General features: G+C 39.9%; 1 protein-coding gene across 3 annotated transcripts in view; it reads right to left on the bottom strand.

Annotated features, from left to right (window-relative positions):
• Window positions 1-21,744, bottom strand: part of LOC111566279 (cadherin-18) — a 225,613-nt gene that overhangs the window by 85,168 nt on the left and 118,701 nt on the right. For all 3 annotated transcript variants that reach the window (XM_055007187.1, XM_055007186.1, XM_023266799.3), the window contains exon 2: window positions 5,341-5,887. In XM_055007187.1, coding sequence (XP_054863162.1) covers window positions 5,341-5,571 — 231 coding nt within the window. In that variant the 5' untranslated portion in view covers window positions 5,572-5,887. The remainder of the gene's footprint in view (window positions 1-5,340; window positions 5,888-21,744) is intronic.

Below are 21,744 nucleotides of genomic sequence, written 5' to 3'. Positions count from 1 at the left end.
AACAAAAAACAACAGATACACAAAGTTAGTCACTACTTAAGCATTCACCAGCTGCTTTCTTCAACAGATATTTCACATTTTACACACAAAAAATTGCACCTACACTCATCGAGAAGCCAAAGATATGACTCCAAATTAATGCTAGTGTCACTTTTGTGTCTTCTTGATTAAAAAATGCCAATTATTAGCTAACATATTGATCGGATCGACTTTATAAGGTACTCAAATGTCATTTTTATGTTGTTTAGCTGTCCCAAAATTACTAAAATCTATTAAATTTACATGGAGTCACTGCTCAGACAGTGCAGAATCAGTAGGGAGTAGCTTTGGGTAAAACATGAACCTTTCGAAATAAAAGTTGTTGCTCCAAATTGCCTAAAACACAATTGAAATCAATCAATTAACCTCTTTTATTCATGTAGAATGCTATAGAATTCACTAATTTAACTAATTTTGATCATAATTATTTGAAAAAAGGTGAACAAATGAATATTTTTTTCTTGACAATCTGCTGTGAAAGTAACATGACTTTCACATCTTCCACAAGCTTTTTTGTCTCTTTTGGCTCATTATTTAGATTTATACAGCTCACAACTTATCTGTTTGTGCCAGTTTCAGGCTTAACATCATTCCCAGATGCAACAAGCAGATGTTTTTAGCAGAAAAAAAGCTTTGATGAATCTCCTATTTGCTATCTGTTCAGCACAAAACAGCAGATACACCAAATTAGCCACTTGTTTAGCAGATATTTCACATTTTACACCAGAATAGTGCACCTACCTTGATCAAGAAACCAAAGATATGACTCCAAATTAACGCTAGTGTCACTTTTGTGTCAAACTGGTTCAAAAATTGCCAATATTTAGTTAATATATTGATTGTATTGACTTTATAAGGTACTCAAATGTCAGTTTTTTAAGCTGAAATCAATTACTAGGTCTTTGATCAAACTGTTTCCAACTTCTTTAATGTATCAGTTCACACTTTTCTTCATTGTTTTTGTAGAGTTTTAAATAGGAAATCTTTAGTTCTTGAACCAACAGGAAATCTCAGCTCTGAGAAACTGCAGTGGCCAACGAGGTTAACACAAAAACCATGGCAACCATTCACACTCATGTTCTCATGTACAGCTAATTAACATAACATGCATGCCTTTACAATAATGTAAGCACTAATTAAAACACTGCTAGGTAACGAATGATATTGTCTCTAGTTGTAGCGCTACTAAACAAACCAAACACTCGCATATAGACGTCTCTGTCACAGGAAACCCTCAGCGGTTGAAAAGTATTATTTCTGCCACTTTCACAATGTTTCTTTCCAACAATGAAGATTAATAATGTACTGCTCGCTGTTATTCCTTGTTTTTTTCCTTGTTATTTCATGTAACACTTGACTGCTTCCACACAGAAAACATTCACATTTGCATGGACGTGTTTCATGCATTGCAGAGCGTGGGTGAAAAGCAATTTCGTGCAAAAACTTTGCTTCACTTTTTTTTCCTTCTATATCTTTTTCTACTTCTTCCCACTGTTGAGCTATTACTGTACACGACAGTTGCCTGATTCTGTCACGGCGCGATCCATTTTTAGACGCATGAATAAAACATCCGGCCACCTTTCTTAGAGGTTGCCACTTTGCTCTGCAAATGAACATGGGATAAGACAAGGGGGTATTCCTCGCAGTCTGGGCTGAAGCACCCATTCTGTCAAACACCTCCGTATTTACTGTATATTTTAGCAGCGATACAAGATGATCGCTCGGTTCAAGGTTTTCTGACCGGGGATGTTTTTACTCAACTGCAGCTCCAACTAAGCGGCGCAGTTGGTATTCATCAGGGGGATTTTTTGGGGGGGATTTGCATCGTCTTCCAGAAATTACCATCCAATCTGTAACCTGTCTGCCTACTTCAAAGCGCTGCGCTGAGCTGACTGACATGAAGACATTCACACCTCCCAGTGGGAGAATGGCTTGTCTCCTGCCTAGTATCCGGACGAGCCCTGTCCCCTGGCAAGCATTTGTGTCTCACTCATGCACGAAGCTGTCATTTCCCAAAAGCATCAGCACCCCCCTCCCCCCAGAAAGGTGTCACTGGGGATTATGGGATACCTCAGGAGGATTAAAATGTTCTTGACAGACTGGCCGCTTCACGTGTTTGCAGAAGTCACTCTGTGCTGTCCTTTAGGTGAGAGTATTCGCCAAAAAAAAAAGTACACCGAAGATTTCCAGCTGCCAAAGGGCAAAGAAAAAAAAAAATCCTACATCGTGGCACACTTGTTCAAATTTCTGACCGAGCAGATATCTCAGCACGCTTTGGCTTCTGATGTTTAAACTAAAACAAGACACAAAACAGCAAAGAGATAAAAGGACACAAAAGCCAACAAAACAAGACACAAAACTACAACGGGGACACAAAACTGTAACAAAGACACATAGAACAACTAAAACAAGACACAAAAGGATGCAAAAAAACAACCAAACAAGACACAAAACAACAACGGAGAGACATAAAACATGAAAAATGACACCAACGTGAGAAGAAACAACAAAAATGAGACACAAAATGACAGGAGTGACACAAAACTGTTCCAAATACACATAAAACAACCAAAACTAGATACAAAACAACAAAAATAAGACATAAAAGGCTACAAAAACCAACAGAACAAGATACAAAACTACAAGAAAGAAACAAAATTGTAAAAAAAAAAAAAAAAAAAAAGACATAAAATAACTAAAACAAGACAAACAAAACCTTATTTTCTTTAGATTTTCCACTTATCATGGAACATCCACATTTTTTTGTGATGGAGCAATTATCGACAAAGGAAGCGTTGGCAATTCCCTGCAGAGGAAGTGCTCATTTGCTGCTTGCTAATGTCCAGAGTTTTTTAATCAAGCAAAGGGAGGAAGAAAAAAAAACAATACAGCATGCAGTACGTGCCGAGTGCATTAATCCTCCTCCTCCTCCTCCTCTCCTGTCTTCTTCTAATTAAGGGTCATTCTGTCTCACGGCCACATTAGGACACTGCACACTAGTCCCAGCCCACATAATTAAATCGTTTTTTTGGTGCTTACCATCTGGAGACCTCATCTCTTTAAACATGCATGTCAAATTGATTCCTTAACAATGTTTATGTTTCCTCTCAGTGCTTTATTATCATCCCGGATTAGCTGTTTATGTTTATTTTTGCCTTCATCAGCAGCACACATGAGCAAAATCAACACAAGCCTTAAGGTAGCGGCAGCAGCAGACAGTCGTGAACTTCAAAGCGGTGGACGAATTTCATGTAAAAGTAGCCATAATCCTCCCTTCATCGATGCAAGGGATTGTTTTGTTGCCGCTGTGGGATTTTATGCTTCATTGTTGCATCAAACAATATTAGCAAAAACACGTTTCGCCAATAAATAACCTTTCTGTGTCAGTCTCATGGGGACATTTGTGATTAAAAACCCGCCGGGCTGATTCAATAAGCAAACACGTGAGGTGGAAAGTGATATTTGTTGTTGTTTTCATTTCTCCCCGACTCTCTGTCCAAGCATGTTATCCCTCTTTATGTTGTTTTTCTTCCCCCCTTTTTTTTCCTTTTCCAAATTGTCGAAATACAGACATATGTGCAGCCAGAGCAGCGTTGTGCCTTTCTCATTCTCTCTTAGAGTGCAGCTGAGGATTAGTCTGTGCCTGAGTGCCTAGAATAATGATCACTGCAGCGGAGAAACACATTTTCACATTTCAGGAGATAAGGGCAGGCAATCTGCAAGCAGAGGACTTAACCAGCTCCCTGTGGCTTATTGTAGAGCTAAGAGAAAAGTCACCACCGGCCGATGAACACCAGGCTGCACACCAAACCCAGCACAAGCACCAAGGACACCCACCACTATCTGCTTTTACACTGCGAGGGACATCAATCTCTCTGAAATGACACTGAAATTACACCCATAATTTTTTTTTTAAGGCACCTCGGCTAGCGCTGGCCCTATTGTGGTTATGTCCAATTTCTTACCGCTGTGGTTCATTTCCCACCAAGAGATCAAATCTGGGTTTATTTCCCACAGAGAGAGCCAAATCTAATATTTCAGTTCAAAGATAGCTTGATGTGAAGTGCTATTCTCACTTGCAGACTTAATCCACTGAGAGGAAACAACAAAAATGAGACGCAAAACGACAACAGAGACACAAAACTGCCCCAAATACACATAAAATAACTAAAACAAGACACAAAATACCAAAAACGACACCAACACGACAAAAATGACACAAAACAACAGAGACACAAAACTGTCCTAAAGACACATAAAACAACCAAAAGAAGACACAAAACAGCAAAAATAAGATATAAAAGGACACAAAACCAACAAAACAAGACACAAAATTACAACAGGGACACAAAACTGTAACAAAGACACATAGAACAACTAAAACGAGACACAAAACAGCAAAAATAAGACCTAAAAGGACACAAAAACCAACAATACAAGAAACAAAACTACAACAGAGACACAAAACTGCAACAAAGACGCGTAGAACAACTAAAACAAGACAGAAATAGATGCAAAAAACCAACAATACAAGAAACAAAACTACAACAGAGACACAAAACTGCAACAAAGACGCGTAGAACAACTAAAACAAGACAGAAATAGATGCAAAAAACCAACCAAACAACACACAAAACAACAACAGAGACATAAAACGTGAAAAATGACATCAACATGAGAGGAAACAACAAAAATGAGACACAAAATGACAAGAGAGACACAAAACTGCTCCAAATACACATAAAATAACTAAAACAAGACCCAAATTCCCTAAAACGACACCAACATGAGAGGAAATAACAAAAATGAGACACAAAATGACAACAGAGACACAAAACATTATGCTTCTGTCCAATTTCTTACTGTGGTGGTTCATTTCCCACCAAGAGGTCAAATCTGGGTTTATTTCCCACAGAGAGAGCCAAATGTAATATTTCAGTTCAAAGATAGCTTGATGTGAAGGACTATTCTCACTTGCAGACTTAATCCACTCTTGCGTAGTTGGCTTCCCAGAGTGGCAGACATGCTGAGAGGCACTCCTTAATTACAGAGAATAAAACATTTTTTGGACATTATCATGAGAGGAGCAGTCGGACATCATGAAAAAAAAAAAGAAAAAAGCACACCTTCGTAAATGAGACCTGAATTTCCAGAAGATGCAAAACAAAGTCAACGCGGCAATCTACCTCAGTCCTTTTGTAGCCCATTTCTCCATAAACAAGACAGAAAGTGCCAAGTAAGCTGTTTAAAAAGCCTTGGGATCAAAGGAAGTTCAATAAAATAAATAATAAAAAGCCCTACCTTTCCCACATACTGTGCATCTGGTCCCATGTGTTCTTCTAAAACAAAGAATTGGTTCCAGATCCAGCCTCTCTTGGGCCGGTGGTGCACCTCCGTCTCCCCGTTGGCCAGTTTCGTCTGGTTCTTGGAGGGCACTTTGGTGGGGATGTGGTGGCTCGCACCATAGCACCTCTGGATGAAGCAGAGGCAGACCAGAAAGGGACAAAGACAAGAGGTGGTGGATATCCTCATGGTGGCACGCTCTTTTGTAAAGTTATCCAAGGTGGAAAGGTCCTCCCACCACCGCCGCCGAGGCCGCCGCCACCAATATCCACCGCTGCAGATCCCTGCAGTAGATCCCCCTCCAAGAAAAACAAGGAAATTCTAGATCCAAACCGTGTAAATAATGGTCCTGGGAGATCCTGTGAGATTCATGGCCCAAAGGTTTGCTTTGAAAAAAGATGCATTTACATTATGGAATTTCCCAGGCTGTGAGAAGCGAAAAACGTGAACTTCAGCGTGGTTCTACCAGGAGCCGAGGTTAATCCCGGAAGCCATTGTGGATTTCCTGCAAGGGGGGGGAAGAGAAACACAGAGTTAGAGATTAATTTGATGGATATTAGAAGCTAAACGTCCACTAATTCCCTCCAATTAAATTGCAACTCATAAATCCTCACAGACGAGGATGCACACTTCAAACCGGCTGGAAGTACAGAAGAGGCGGCGAGGAAATCCTGCCTTTTTTGAGAGGATACAAACAAGCTTAGACTGGAGGAGTTCCGCTGCTATTAAAAGGTTGTCCACACCAAGGTCAGAGCTGCTCGGTGACTGCTACCGCCCTGCGAGGTCACACTCATGTATCACAGCGTTGTGGCGTCGGCCCTCCGTGACTCAAAGGATGACTCGACTCTATTAAAAAGTAACCGGAAAAGCTTTGATTCGAGGCATTTTAGCACAACCGCGAGGCTTAGAGAGTGCCTCACGCACGGTGAATAATAAGCGTGACAGGCAGAAATACATTTGCTGTGATAAGGACAGACATCAAGCCACTCAGACGTAAGGCAGGGGGTGATTTTCAAAAAGGCAGCGAGACGGAAAAGACAGAAGATGTTTCTTCTAAATCGAAATTACATACAGTATTGAAAAATAACTGTTGGATTTGTGTGCTAGTGAGTGTGTCACCTTTGAAAGAATGCACATAGCAGGTAAGAGGAGGTATTAGCGAGCGAATTGTCTGGTCTTGGGGTGGATTTTAAAGTTAGATGTGCTATTTAAGTGCAGTCAAAGCATGAAATCAACCCTCCGCGCTGACTTCTTTTTTGTTCCGCGAGAGGAAATTGCATCATTTGACCTTGCTGTTCTGAGATGCCCTTCAGTTTGATGCCACACAGGCGGCTGTACAGCATGATAGGAGGTCTTATTTTCTCAGACTTGCACAGGGAATGCTCAGTTTCCAAATGGAACGAAAGGGTTGCCAGCTCTGCCAGGCTCCGGTGATTATACTTTAACACAACCGCACACCTGCTTGACAAAATATTCTCGAATCTGCACCTCACCGGCTTCTCTGAGGCTTGTCTCGATTGTGTAAACATACACATAATTACTGCTGGAGTATTTGCACAAAAGAATGAGAACTATGTATTCGAAACCACCAAATGAATGTATTTTTAATGTTTAAAACACCATGTAGACATCATCTCCTTCACTCTGCTTTCCCCGCCTCCTTTTCCCTCTGCCAATGGGCAGAGATCCAGGAAGAGGAAGTGTAGATAAAGTGGGGGCGTGGCCTATTAGAGTCTCTCTGAGACCATGCGGCCATCTCAGGTAAGTCTGTGGTGTCTTTGTCTTTTTTTGTTGTTTGTTTTTCCTTTTTAGATAGCATTAGGAATTGGTCTCTGTGGTGAGCTTGCCTGTAGTAGTGAAGTATTTTAGCAATTAGCGGTTAGCATGTAGCACTAGCAGGTTTAGTAAGCTGGCTTGTGTAGTTTCTTGCCTATAGTGGTAAGTTTGCTTTGGACATGGTAGGAGTCTTGCAGCTAGCATTAGCATTTAGAGTTAGCACTGGCATGTTTGGAGAGTTTAGAAGTATCGTTTCTTTGTCACTTTTTAGCAGTTGGCACTAGGTATTCAGCATCTTGCACTGGCTAACTGGTAGCATCGGCACTGGTCACTACCTGGAGCATCTCCCAATCGGGCCTGGTGAACGTGGCAGTGCTGTTTGGATTGTGTCGGAGCAGTGTGAACTGGCACTAGAGGGGGTGAATCTGGGATGCCAGAGTTCATCCTAGCCTCCTGGAGGTGTTGTGGAACTAAATAGGTGAAACATCGTCAAAGGGAGGTTTCCACCTGATGACCCCCAGAGATGTGTGACGAATCACTGCTCACTGGTGTGTATAGTGATGGAATCCTAGATCTTTCATTGAGTGCACATCTTTCTTGTTTGGAGCACAAGTATCTTGTGTTTAAACTAACACAACTTCTTGCCAGGAACACTCTCTGCTCTTGAAACTCCCATTTCCTCCATATTTTGGTACATTGTGTCAAAACTGAATTTGCTGCCACGGCAAAACAAAACTTCTAGCAGAGTCTGACTCATATTCTTTGCCCCGGTCACCCACTGATGCTGAACACATGCCACAATACTCCGTGTTTACACAAAGCAGCTCCCACAGCGTACTCAATAAAATGGGTAGGAGAGGGAACACTGACATGGGTAATTTTTTTTTCTTTTGCCTAAATGCAGACTTAAACTTGGGATGACACATTTGACAGATGCTTCAGAAGTCCGCGGGAACACAAGGACAAAAGGGAAGTGAAATGAGATGATGTTTGGGAATGACAACGGGGTAAGAGCTGATGCCAGGAACAATGTCAGTCAATCAGTACGGCGGATTATTTATAGTGCGGGAGTGCAGATGCCTGTTTCAGTGGAGGCCTGATGTGGGAACGTTTGGACTCCTGGGATTTCGATTTTTTTGAAAAATGTACTTTATAGCCACAGTTGTCACACCGTTTTATTACAAAAATAGGAAAATGGCACCTGTTTTCAATGAATACCAACTGCCTCCATTAACCGTCTGAACCCTAAAATCTGCCAGCAGGTTTCAAAAGCATCATTTTTTTTTTTTTTTTTTTTTTTTTAATAATGCCAAAATGACACCATTTGTCAGAGTCAGAAAACAGAAAGAATGTGATGGTTCTTGAACTGCTCATCTGTGACATGCCGGTCCACTGGGAAACCACATCTGAGCTTAAAAGCATGATATCTGATCTTTTTTTTGGGTACATTTCTCATGCAAAAATTGGTAAAAAATCATCCGTTTACTCTAACCAGATTCGTTAAAAAGCAAAAAATTTGGCGCTGCTCAGTGCAACCATGAAGCTTTTAGTGACTCAGCTGCGACAAAGAATCACTTGGCAAAAAATATTTTTTTCGATGAACTAATTTGAACTGCAGGGTGTGTTTACCCAGAACAGAGAGGAGACAAGTATGGAAAGTAATTAAAAATGTTAGAAGTGAAATATTTATATGATGTAGCGTTTTTTCCAGTATTAGTAACACCTGTGGGCACTTGGAAAGTTGAAAGTACATGTAGATTTTTCCATTTTTTTTTTTTTTAAATAAGTAATCATAGAAATGCAACAGTTTCCATATAGGTGCAGGATTTTATATTGCAGGTAAAAATGAGCCAATAGTAAGAAAAACTGTGACAAAAGTGAAAAACACCCAGAAACTGCACGGAGTTCAGGGGGTTAAAATGAAATTATACAAGAAATTTGACCGAACATTGGAAAAAAAGTGCACAAAAAGTACAGAGAAGCTTGCTCCCTCTCTGACCAATATCTTTTTTCGTAAATATCTCATTCAAAAATTGTTCAATGATAAACTGCTTACTCTAACCAGATTCTGTAAAAAGCAAAAAATTCTGCTCTCCTTAGTGCAACTGTGAAGATTTTAGTGATTTGGCTGCGACAAAGCATCACTTGGCTAAAAATCAGGGACTTTTTTTAGATGAACTCAGTTGAACTGAGAGGAGATGAGTATGGAAGGTAATTAAAAATGTAAGAAGCAAAATATTTATACTATGTAGAGTTTTTTTTTCAGTATTGGTAACGTTTGTGCAGATTTATTTCATTTTATTGTGAAATAGTAATCAAAGAAATGCTATTTTTTATTTCTTTTTTGGAAGTTTGGTGACATTTAAACTGTGCAATGCTGCAAACATGACATTTTTGAGTCCTCAATACTTCTAGTCATGGTTGTTTTGTTTCCATAGACTTTATATTGCAGTAAAGAATGAGCCTACAGTGAATAAAAATGTGATAGTAGTGATGTAGTGACAAGAAACTGCAGTTCAGGGGCTTAAAATGAAATTATAAAAGAAGTTTGACTCATTTTTTTTTTTTTTTAAAGTACAAAGAAACTTGCTCCATCTCCCATAAATGAGATCTATAATCGTATAAAACATGGAGTTAGAGCAGAGAGTGGGTCTACTGTGCAGGTTCTGCAGCCAAATAGCAGCTTGGCAGGGATTATGGAGGGGACAAATACATGTGCTTGATATATAACAGGATATAGGAGCTGTCAGACTTCAAAGCCTGCTGCTCTCTATCTCCTACAATGTGTGCGACAACATTAGAGAGGAACGCCAAAACGAGACATTAATGCAACTCATGACTGTCACGCACTTTGAAGGATAATCGCTTTTTTTTTTTTTTTTGAATTTTAACTAAAATACAAACATTTTTACATGTGTATGGATTAAGATGCGCTTACAACTCCTTGACTAATCCCCATGTTTCAAATATCTCTACATGCAAATTACGCGGCTCAACGTCGGTTTGTTGGTCATGTTGACTAAGTGCAGTGATGTTAACGGGTAATAAGGACCGCCTGCCCAGGCGGCGGAAGCCAAGTGTGTTTCACATCGACTTGGATTAAAGCAGAGGAGGATAAATACTCGGCTACACTCTAAACATGTGTAATCTGAGACAAGATTCTCATCTGCATAGGTAAAGTGATGCCCAAATCCTGCTTCCCCTGCTCTCTTCCTGGAACTCAGAAAATGATACCGAGCCCCGCAGAGAATACTGATGGAGAGGCTCTTTTGAATAAGCCGTTTTAGAGAATTTAGGGTTTTTCTTCTTGGCTCGACTTTCTGATTTGATAACGCCAAAACCCAACGACGGCATGGAGCGCTTTTCCTGCAAAGTCGGAGCGACGAGCGGCGAGACGGTCGTGTCACCTGATTTCAAAATCTTTTTTCCAGCGGTTTCACTTTCACCTCCTGGGGTTCTTTTCAATCAGTCTCCTAATTGTCTGATTATCATGCTGATTCTAAGCAAAATACATTTCAGGGAGCCATGAAATCAACGGCATCTGGCTCCGTCAATGGAAATAATTCCCCCCTCCCTTCTTTTTATGATGATGGTATTGTTTTGAGCAGACTTCTGCCCACGGCATATTTGTATATGAGCAGCATTTAATAGGATGGGTTATACACAGCGGCAGATATAAAGATTTCGGCAGGATACTCACAAGAGTGGCTACACTTATATCCACATGCAATTGTGTTTTAATATGGGGTTGTTATTATTGCAATACCTTTATTGCATTATCCTGGTTATGTTCACACTTGAATTATCAAAAACTTACATGCACCTGGATATTCTACTGTAACTTTAAAGGATGAGGCTCCAGATAGTCAATATTCTAAGTGACCCCAGACTTTTGACTGGTAGTGTATGCCAACAGAAATATCATCTTCTGTTTTATTCATGCAAACTCTAAAACTTAATCACAGGGACCCAACTGGTCATGCAAACAACTTGAATGAACCTCAGCACATAATCATAGCCAGTGGTGACACCTCGGGAGCAGCAGAAAGGCAGAGCGAGATGACAGTGAGATAGATACACCTCTATTCAGTCTAGTATGGAGGGAGAACCGGCTCCTGTCACCTGCCGCTAACAGCTCATGTTTTGGCCTCCCCGCTGAGAACTCACCCACTGCATTCAATTTCACAACATCAGCTCTCCGCCGGTGTCAAACGCCAGACAGGGCGGGTCAAAATGCATATCGCTGAACCGCTGTTCCACCCTCGGAACAGAAAAGACCGGCGAGACACGGCAAAAAGACAGAGAGAGAGACTGTCGGCTTTTCACCTCACCCAAAAGAAGCAAATACAAACATTTTCCACTTATTACTGTTTGTTGACTGTAGTCTCGGGCGATGTTTGGCTGAGCCAGAGTGAGTAAGAGGAGGGTTGAAGTATGTACGGGGAAACACAAACAGCAGGGAGGAGAGGAAAAATGGCGACGCAGCAATATGTGTTTATGTGGAATTAGACTGAGACGCTGCTGTGAAATGTTCCCGAGGCCTGAACATGAATTTATTTTATGTTTTTGTTGTTTCTGCTGAATCAGAGGGAGCTTTCTACAAACTTGTTGAAACGGGAGGCAAGTTTAAAGACACATTCAGCGCTAACAGCTGCAGCGAGGGGTCCTTTTACGCATCTAGAACCATTATATTTAAGTATAAACGGTTCGACAGCATAAATTTGTCTGAGAATTCCACCATTCTGTTCCTGCTGTGCTGGTATCTCTGCAAGTATTTAGTCATTCTTCATTCTGGGCGACGTTGCAAATCAGTGAGAAGGATTTACTAAAATTAGACTTTTCTGCATTGATATGATTAACTACTCTTGCTTGTCAGTCTACCCAGTCTTTATCAAAAAACACTTTCTGAGTAGAATTTCCAGATCAGAATGTTGAACTGGACGTACTTTAAGAAGGTTTTTCATCCACAAAACTCACTCCCATGAGGCAGCTCTTTGGGTTTAAACTTACATCAGCTTCTCTGCTCAATGTGAAACATAAATATCAGCTTATTTTTTAGGTCACAACAAAGTCAAGGAAGCTGTATTACATTATTTGTCCTACATTTGTGCACCTCAGTAGGTTTTAGTACAAATGCATTGGCTGCTACAGTGTTTTTTCTTCCATTGTTGTGTTCCTGTGTCAACTTTGTTTTGCATTGACCTAAAAAATGACTGGATTTGATAAATGCATTTTGCTCCTCTGTAACCACAGAGGATCTGCTAAGTATATTATTACGTAACACAGACTTGTTGGTGTTGAGTCCTTTTTAACATTTCACATCTTGTTTTTTTTGTAACAAAAGAATATGTGGAAAGCACAGCTATTTCCAATTTAGTCTGCTAATGGCATGCATCTAAGCCAGGGGTGTCAAACATGCAGCCCGTGGGCCAAAACCGGCCCGCCAGAGAGTCCAATCCGGCCCGCAGGACGACTTTGCAAAGTGTAAAAATTACAGAGGAGACATTAACTGCAAATTGTACATTTGTAAAACTATGAATTTTAAATAATTTGTAGACCATGACAAGTAGTTTTGATCATGAAGTAAAATACTAGATTGTTCATTGTTCTTTTGTCATTTTGTGTCTCATTTTTGTAATATTTTGTCGTTTTTGTTGCTTTTTGTCTCGCTTGTGTTGTTTGTCTATTTTTATGTCATTTTGGTTCTCGCTCTTGTCATTATTTGTCTCATTTGGGTCATTTATGTAATTTTTTTGTCTCATTTCTGTCATTTGTCCATTTTTTGTCACTTTGTAACTTTTTTGTAAACTTTTTTGTCACTTGTTTTGTTTCATGTCATTTGTCTCATTTTTTTGTGATTTTGTTTCTCGCTTTTGTCGTTTTGTGTCATTTTTTGTCATTTTGTTTCTCACTTGTTTTGCGTCTTGCTTTTGTCATTTTGTGTCTCATTTTTGTAAAATTTTGTCTTGTTTTTGTTGTTTTTTTTCCCTTTTTTGTCATTTCTTATATTTTTGTCATTTGTGTTTCCTTTTTGTCTCGCTTGATTTTTGTCTTTTATCATGTTGTCATATGTCCTTTCTGTGTCGCTTTGTCACTTTTTTGTAAAATTTTTTGTCTCTTTTTTGTTTTGTGTCGTTTGTCTCATTATTTTATCATTTTGATTCTCGCTTTTGTCATTTCGTGTATCGTTTTTGTCATTTCATGTTTCATTTTTGTAATATTTTGTCTTGTTTTTTGTCTTTTTTTTGGTCTGACTTTTGTCACTTCATCATAAAATAAAATACTATATCATTCAGCTCCTGATACCTGTGACTAAATGTTGTGTTCCTTTGTGGACACTCTGTGATCTGGAAGTTGTAATGTGTAAATGACAAATTGAGGCATAATGTTGTTGAAATTGAATTTATTTTTCTTAAGAAATTTGAGGTTGTTCATGATGTTTTGTAAAAAGATAATTCCTTAAATGTGAACATTTTTGCATTAAAACAAAGGACAATTTTTGAGTTGTCTTTATTTATAGGTCATTATGCTACAATTTTACTGTTCCAGTCTACTTGAGATCAAATTGAGCTGAATGTGGTCCCTGAACTAAGATGAGTTTGGCACCCCTGATCTTAGCCGTCATTATCATACCTTGGACTAAAAGCTGATTTTTTTTTTTTTTTTTTGCGGACGAGTGTAAAAAGTAATTTTTATCAGAAATGAAAGACCACATTTGATTGACGCATACCTGCTTTAAAAACAGCGTTTCCTTTTGCCTGGAGTCTGTAGGGTGATTTGACCCAGCTCATTGTTGGTGAAAGAAAGCAGCTTAGTCTGATCAGCTTCACAAGCGGGGCAATCCTCTGAATGTGTGGCACACCCTGGAGGTTCCACCAAATTGGAGGAGACAAATAGGTTGGAGAGAGATGCCAGCAATTCGGAGGTTTAGCCAAGCAGACTGTAGTATGCCATCTTACTAGAAAACACAGGGAATAATGGCTGAGTGAACTGTTTTAGTGGTTGCTTTTTCTACACACACTGTCTGAGCTTGTGAATCCTTCTTCCCCCCTCTGGTCCAGATTAAAATGTGTCAGATTCATAGTCCGATTTTGGCAGCGTTTTTTTTTTGTAAAATCAGCACTTAATGTGATGTAGGTCCTGTCCACACAGCTGCACAAAAAGAGAAATATTGGAGTTTCTCTGTTAGGTCAGCCACCCTCTTGCTCAAAAGTACACTGAGAGCAGTTTTTAAGCCTGAAATATATCCTAAGATTCCAACCACCAACATGACATGTCACACAGTCTTTACTCATCAGACTTCCCAGTCCCAAAATTGGACAAAGCACATCTAAAGCTGAAAACACAAAAATGCTCCAAATCCAGAAATGCAACCAAATGGACAACACATGCAAAACTAACAACACCACCAGATGTTCTGTAATTGCTTTTAATAGACAATCTCAAACACTCTACATGTGTTTTTACAGAAATTAATGGCTGGCAGTGTATTCTCCAAAATAACAAACTGAATATTCCTCACCTCACAGTTCGATTCCAAAGCTTAATGATTAACATGAAACATCTTCTCTGGAGCCATTGTTTGGTTTGCAACAAGTTCATAAAAGATGATCTGCTTCCTCTGTGGATATAAGGGACTCCTTCTAAAACAGCAAAAATCCAGTGATTTGCATTTTCAGATGATTATGCATCATGATACATCAGCGCACTTGTCCAAAACTTAACTTAGAGGACCAGTGTGGAGGATTTAGTGGCGTCTAGCGATGATGTTGAGTGAAGCTGCATTGCGAACAACTGAATACCCCGGAGAACCTACAAAAAAACATCATGAAAGATGTTCTCTGGAGCCATGGCAAAATGAACAAGTCCATAGAATAGGACCTGCTCCCTCAGTAGATGTAAAGGGTTCAGTCTAAGATAACAAAAATCCAATAATTGTTGTTTTTACCCAATTATACATTAATGAAAATTCAGTTCTAAATATTAGATTTCATCTTTGCAAGTAGATCCCCATTAAATCCCACACACTGGACCTTTGAGCACATATTCCATCACCTGCAAGTGAGCGACTTTGATCGCATTACGTAACCCGAGGACGGTCGGCAGAAACAACCTCTACATCATCTAATAATCATGAGTTGGCTCCATAGATAACACTTCCCTCAACTCGTCTTCTTGTCAAATCGAGATCTGAAGACCTGCGAATCAACTCTCTCTTTCTCCTCGGTCCAAAATGACGAGCACAGGAGTGATTTAACTTTTAAGATACAGACAGTACAACTGCCTGAGTAACATTTTAAATGAAGGTGTAACGTGTAGAGACAAAAAAAGAAAGAAAATACTTGGCTGTCAAAGACGTTCGTGCCGAGGATCGTTAAAGCTCTCGGTGTAAACAGTCCAGTAAAGACAGAACTACAGTGAAGCTACGAGCAAGGCATGCGAAGCGTGAACATTTGGCATATTGCAACCGCTCCTGCATCTATTTTTCGCTCGTGCAGATGCAGGAAAGCAGCAGATGAATGTTTCAACCTTGCATTTCAATCTCAGCTGGTTTTTAAACACAGATTAGGCCTGAAGGTAATTAGGCCCGTTGCAGTAATGACTCCCACTGAGTCATGTGGGAAGGATGGTGTGTCAGTCACCCCCTCCCACCATTTTTCCCAAAGTCAACAGCAACTTGTCCTTCCAGTACACTACCCTCCAAACACCATCTGTCCTAACCCTCAGCTTTGATTACCTCAAACCCAAAACACTCCTCGCGTCGCTCCGCGAGGCAAAAGGTTGGCAAAATGAGAGTGGGAAGCGTCTGACGGGTCTCGTGTTCACGTGCCAAGCTAAACAACCTCGATTATCATTTTTTATTTAATTTTTTTTCCCCGTCTCTTCTTGGTGTCAGATTAGAAAAACATGCCTGCACTCGTCAACCCCACTATATGTTGTTTGGCTGCTTAATGAGAGCTGAGTGGAAGATGGAAAATGTCCCATCTGTTGTGTGTTTAATGGCTGGATTCTTGAGCTCTCATCATACAGCGCGAGTGCCAGGATGGAACAGACAGCACCCATCTGCTGGCCACTGCAGGGAGAAAAAACAGTTTTTCAACTCGCATCATAATCTCTTTTCACTGTGAGTGCAGCGCTGCCAAACAGCATCTAGACAAGGGTCCATCAAAATTATGCACATACGATAGAAGAAGCCTAGGGAGCGCCTGGACGCATGGCACTGTGGCTCAACTGGTAATTTTCTGTTGATGATCTACTGAATTCATCTATGCATTTTCAGAAAATAAAACTTAAAATGCACATCATGATTCCTTACAAACCAATATCTTCAAAGCGCTTGTCTGACTAATAGTCGGAGCAAAGATATTAAATTTATGCAACAAATCTTGCCATCTGAGTAGGCGGAACCCAAAATGTTTGGCATTTAGGCTCAATGAATGGTTTTAACAATAAAACAGCTTTTTTTCTCTCTCTAATGAATGATCAGTTTAATGTTTCAGCGCCGAAGATGTTTAAGATGCTTTTTATAGTTTCTGTAATTAATTCTACAACTGATTGTTTTCATTGGTGCGTGAAAATAGAGAAAAGAATTGACACAATTTCTCTTTGGATTATGTCTGGGCAATAAGGCTTAATGATGTTAATAAAGATATTTTCTGTCATCAGTTAAGGTTATGTAGTGGCATGTATGGCAGACTGATGAGTGGTGCAGGAGGCCAGATGCTTCATTAGAATAAAAAAAAAGAAATAAAGTTTTGCTCAAATCATTAATATGGTCAGGACAAACTGTCAGCACAATGACATGACTGTTACTTTGCTGCTGAAAGTCAACAAACCATCAACTGTTGTCAGGATGCATCTTTAGCTATCAAATAAGCTACTAAGGGCCTACTAACCTACTTGTAAGTTTAAGACGGTATTATCAGACTTTTACTTTGGTGAGCTAATGATGGTGGAGCCAGGTAGCTTACATAAAGGAAAAGACACAAAGAATTAGGGATAGGCTGATTATCTTCCTCTTGCTGTAGCTACTCTGTGGTCTCTGAAATGTCTCTCAGTCGCAAAAACTGAACAAAAGCACAAGATGTCGCCTCAAACCAGGCAACTAGCTCACAATGGCTCAGGCTATGCTAACTATTAGTGGCTACAGATTACCCTGAAACAGTGTATGGATAACAATAATTAATAATGCATTAAGATCAAGACCTTAATAGGCAATAAAAGTGGTAGAACAGTAAAAGATTTATAGAGAAGAACAGCACGTAATTGCAAGAGACAAACTGATAAACAAACCAGGAAATTAGCTTCTCTCACAATGGCTAAAACACGCTAATGGGGGAGCGTGTCCTAATTTAATCACTCCTATTTCTATTTAACACATTCATTATAGTCACCCTTATTAATGAAGAAGCCTAGTTATAAATGACCAGTTCTCTGCTATCAGATGCTGTTAAAACTTTAATTTAATGTATATAAGTTCCAAATATCATTTTTTTGGCCTTTCTTGATGACCAATAATTGGTATCAGCCCTGAAAATCCCATATCAGTCGATCCCAACAAAGAAAATGTGACTTGCTCTTCTGCATGTGAAAAAAGAAGCAAAGGAAGTTATTTATATTAAGTAGGAAATGGTAGATAGTTACTTGTTAACCTTCATTTCTTTGAAGAATTGCTCAGCTCCACTTACAATGACAGTCCATTAAATACAGGTTTTCAACCGTAGAAAAATGACTCCTCATAATAATTTATTGTTTTTCTACTGTAGAACACTTGGCAGGTAAAATACAGTCGCACTATGCCAACAAAGGCAAGAAAAAAAGAGAACCGCTACCAAGCAAACATGGATGTAAACAAAGTAGGTCAACAGAAGTCAATTCTGCAATGTTTTCTCAGGAAGGAAATCTATTCAACACGAAGATGCAAAGCAAGAGGTTTTGGTGCGAAATATTCAGTGTTAAAAAGCCTCTGGTTCATGTTTTGCAGCAAAAAATAAAACAGCAAAAGCGATAAATCATCACATTTTAGTAGGATGAGAAAATAAGCGACAAATAGCTGATTGATCAGCTCCTATAAAACTCGCATCAATCGACTATTCGGAGACCTGACTCGTTTTTTCAACTTGAATGAATTCCATCCTCCTGCCAAACAGAAGGAAGAGAGAAAAGCAACACAGGATGAACTCAGAATGGAAATGTATTCATATCACCTACAGCACTTGTTTCTCTTCATGTCTGCGGAAGTCTAAATTCAGGTTGAGGTTACTGGAGTTTGGCAGGCTTCGCTAAAACACACAGAGCAGGTGGGTTTTACAACAAGGAGAGGGCCTCTGTGCTCTCATCCACAAAGTAGGGCCGGGGCTATTCACATTAGCATTTCATACACAGATAAGCTTGCTTTCTCGCTGCCAGGTAGATTCCCTCATGAGAGGATGAAGTGCGAGAGATTTGGGGGGGTTTTCGCAGATGCTCACAGCACTGCTTTTCAAGTGCCCACAGAGACTCGTGGCGGGTGGAGTGGGGGGAGGTGTTAGGAGCGGCAACAGACAAATATGCCACCTCATCATCCAAATGAAGAAAAAAAAAAGCTGGCGATGCAGACGGCAGAGACAGAGGGAGGAAAAGAATGGCGGCGGCAGAGTGTAAGGAGGGAGTACAATAGGTTGTGTGGGCTGCAGGGGACAGAAGTGTTTTCACGTTTTTTTTTAATTTTTGCATAATTTTCAGTGCTGCTAAAAGCTCAATCTACTGCAGTAGCATGAAAAACAAAGAAGCTTGTCTAATAATGAGAATAACTGAGCGCCGAGGTTATGACTCTCTCACATTTCTGACAGTGTCATCAATTAGTCAGCACATTGATTGAGCAAGTCCGTGAAAAATCTTGGTTGAGTTCACTCCAGTATGTGATTTGGTGGAACATGGAAGTGTGCAGAAATTAGTAGGACTTTGTGCAATGCAACATTCATCCATCCAGTCATCATCTATACACTGCTTAATGCTCATTAGGGTCACAGGGGTGGCTGGAGTCCCTGGACAGGTCACCAGTCTATCACAGGTCTACATATAGAGACAAACAATCACACTCACATTCACACCTGCGGACAATTTAGAGTCTTCAATTAACATAAGCATCAACATTATTAGGGTTAGGGTTAGGAATAGGAATAGGGTTAATCACCATGATCGCTGACTTTAGGATCACTTATTTTGAAATAACTTCTTTTGTGAGCTCATTAGAAGCATGAATCCTGGATCTACCCCCTCACTTGTCCACATGGCCTTTCCAATGAGCCCACCCGCTCATCTGTATGACGTCAAGAAATGGGCGTTACCTTGAAATTTTGTTTTATTTTTTCTGTACCTTGGGAATGGAAGGTCGTAGAGACTCGGGACCAAGGCGACTTGGGACTGATGTGTTCAGTGTGGCCAAATTATGTCAGATGGATCACACTTCCAAACATCTACGACGTTCGATTCGGGAGATATTTGCGAAAATGTCTGCCCATTCATGAGCATGGTTTTGGACTGTGGAAGGAAGCCAGAATACTCAGAGAAAGCCCATGCATGCACAGGCAGAACATGCAAACTTCATGCAGAAAGATCCCAGGAAGGTCGGGATGCGAACCAGAGATCTTCTAGTTGCAAGACGACCATCAATGCAACATAAACTACAGTGTAAATGTCATGCAAGGGTGCATCTCAACTAATAAATGGCACGTCAAGCTTTAATTGGGCTCTTGGACAAGGCTTCTTTACTTATTTAGGCACACTGATATCCATTTTGATACATGAAGAGTTACTTGACACTTTGGCATGTGATCTGACAGTTTGGCAACAGTGCAGCAGCTCACAGTCCTTGGGGTGAGGAAGTGGGCAGATGCTGCAAAAATTATGTGATTATGGGGGCTGTTCCAAGACGATCCAGCTGCACAAAATGCAACTTAGCTGGAGGATGAGCAGCAATGGTGAAGATGGTGTGCAATCAGTGGGAATTAGGCAACAGCATCTCAAATCAGCAACTTTTTAGAGCAATTTCTGATAGACCATGTATGATTTGCCATAAAATAAGGATAATTCTAAAGGTATTTGTGATTTTTTTTAGCTTAATACATCAAATTCTTTCCGATGTTTTTTTTTTTATCTCAATCCACTTTCAGCGCCTTTTTTTGCACAATGTTGGACAAATAGTTCAAAACTTCTATTAGATATGTGCTCAAAAATGGGACTTTGGGAATTTTTCCATCATATTTCAGCTTATTCAGTTGCTAATCAGATGTTATTTGATCATACTGAACTTTATTAGAGATGCCAGATCAATGTCATGATGAGAAACAATAGTGAAGATTTCAGGCTTTTATTTTGAATAGTTCCTGAGATATTGTCAACCAAACATAGCTTCGAATTCATTGCGCGACAATTCATGCAAAAAGTGGGTCGAAAGGTTGTTGCTTTTTAAATGAATGATCTCAGAAAGTATTTCTTATATCATTTTAAATAACATACATAAAATTTAGGATGCTTTTTATGTTTTTACAATGTCTTTATGGTGTGTGTGTGTATCTTTTGTTGCTGTACATAGTTGCACTTCTAATTTCACTGTATGCTTTTGAGTACAATGATCCATCCATCCATCCATCCATCCATCCATCCATCCATCCATCCATCCATCCGAAAAAACTGAGCAGAAGGCCCTTGATGATTTGAGAATATTTAGAATTACCCAATATTTTCTTTTGACATTTCAGAAATATCGTCATAAAATCATGAAAGTCATACAAATGCATGTTCACGCCACTCTTACATGTCAGATTTACATCAAATCTACATATAAACCCTTGAGACGTTGCAAAAGAATTTCAATTGAACACATTATTTAGGTCAACTATTGCTTGTTTATTGAACTCGCTGCGAATCGGACCTTTTGCAGGACTATTCAAGTGGTATTAAAAAATTCCATTTGTCGCCTTAACTCCAGTGGACAGTTCCCCGCGGCTCGCCTCATCCACCTCAGATCTGTGAATCAGTATGGACGCCTTGTCCATCTCCTCCCCGCCTCTCTCACTCTCATAAAGCACTGGCATGGTCCAATTAACATCTCTCTCACATCCCCGCTATGCTGTGAAGGGTGAGCAGGTCTGACAGGCGAAGAGCACACTAATGTTTTATCAGCGCCACACATCAGGGTTTCTCTTTGCGCCGTGACACCGACAACCAACTGACGTGACTCGCCTTTCCACTCTGTCAGGAGACTACACGGCTTTTGAGTTAGAGTCCGCTGAAAGTAATACGTTTTTTGAGGGCTGGAGATGTAGCGCCTCTCGACTTGCACAGTGTAATATATATATATACCTCTTGAAAGATACACAGACTCTTTGGGTATTTCTTATTCAGAAAAATGCTGCTCAGGTTAAGCAATTTGTTTCAGGCTCGTGTTATCAAACACACTGTGGTTTTCAGATTTCTTGTATATTCCAGGAAAACTTGCTCCATAAGCCACTATAAGGTTAATCTCAATATTGACTACCAACCCGCCTATACACTGCTGAACTCTCCCTGAGCATAATGCTGAACGTCTCCCGCTTTATTCTG

Source organism: Amphiprion ocellaris, chromosome 22 (genome assembly GCF_022539595.1).
Source record: "Amphiprion ocellaris isolate individual 3 ecotype Okinawa chromosome 22, ASM2253959v1, whole genome shotgun sequence".
Classification (NCBI taxonomy): domain Eukaryota; kingdom Metazoa; phylum Chordata; class Actinopteri; family Pomacentridae; genus Amphiprion; species Amphiprion ocellaris.
The sequence above is the reverse complement of the archived record's forward strand: the minus strand, read 5'-3'. Positions and strand labels throughout refer to the sequence as shown.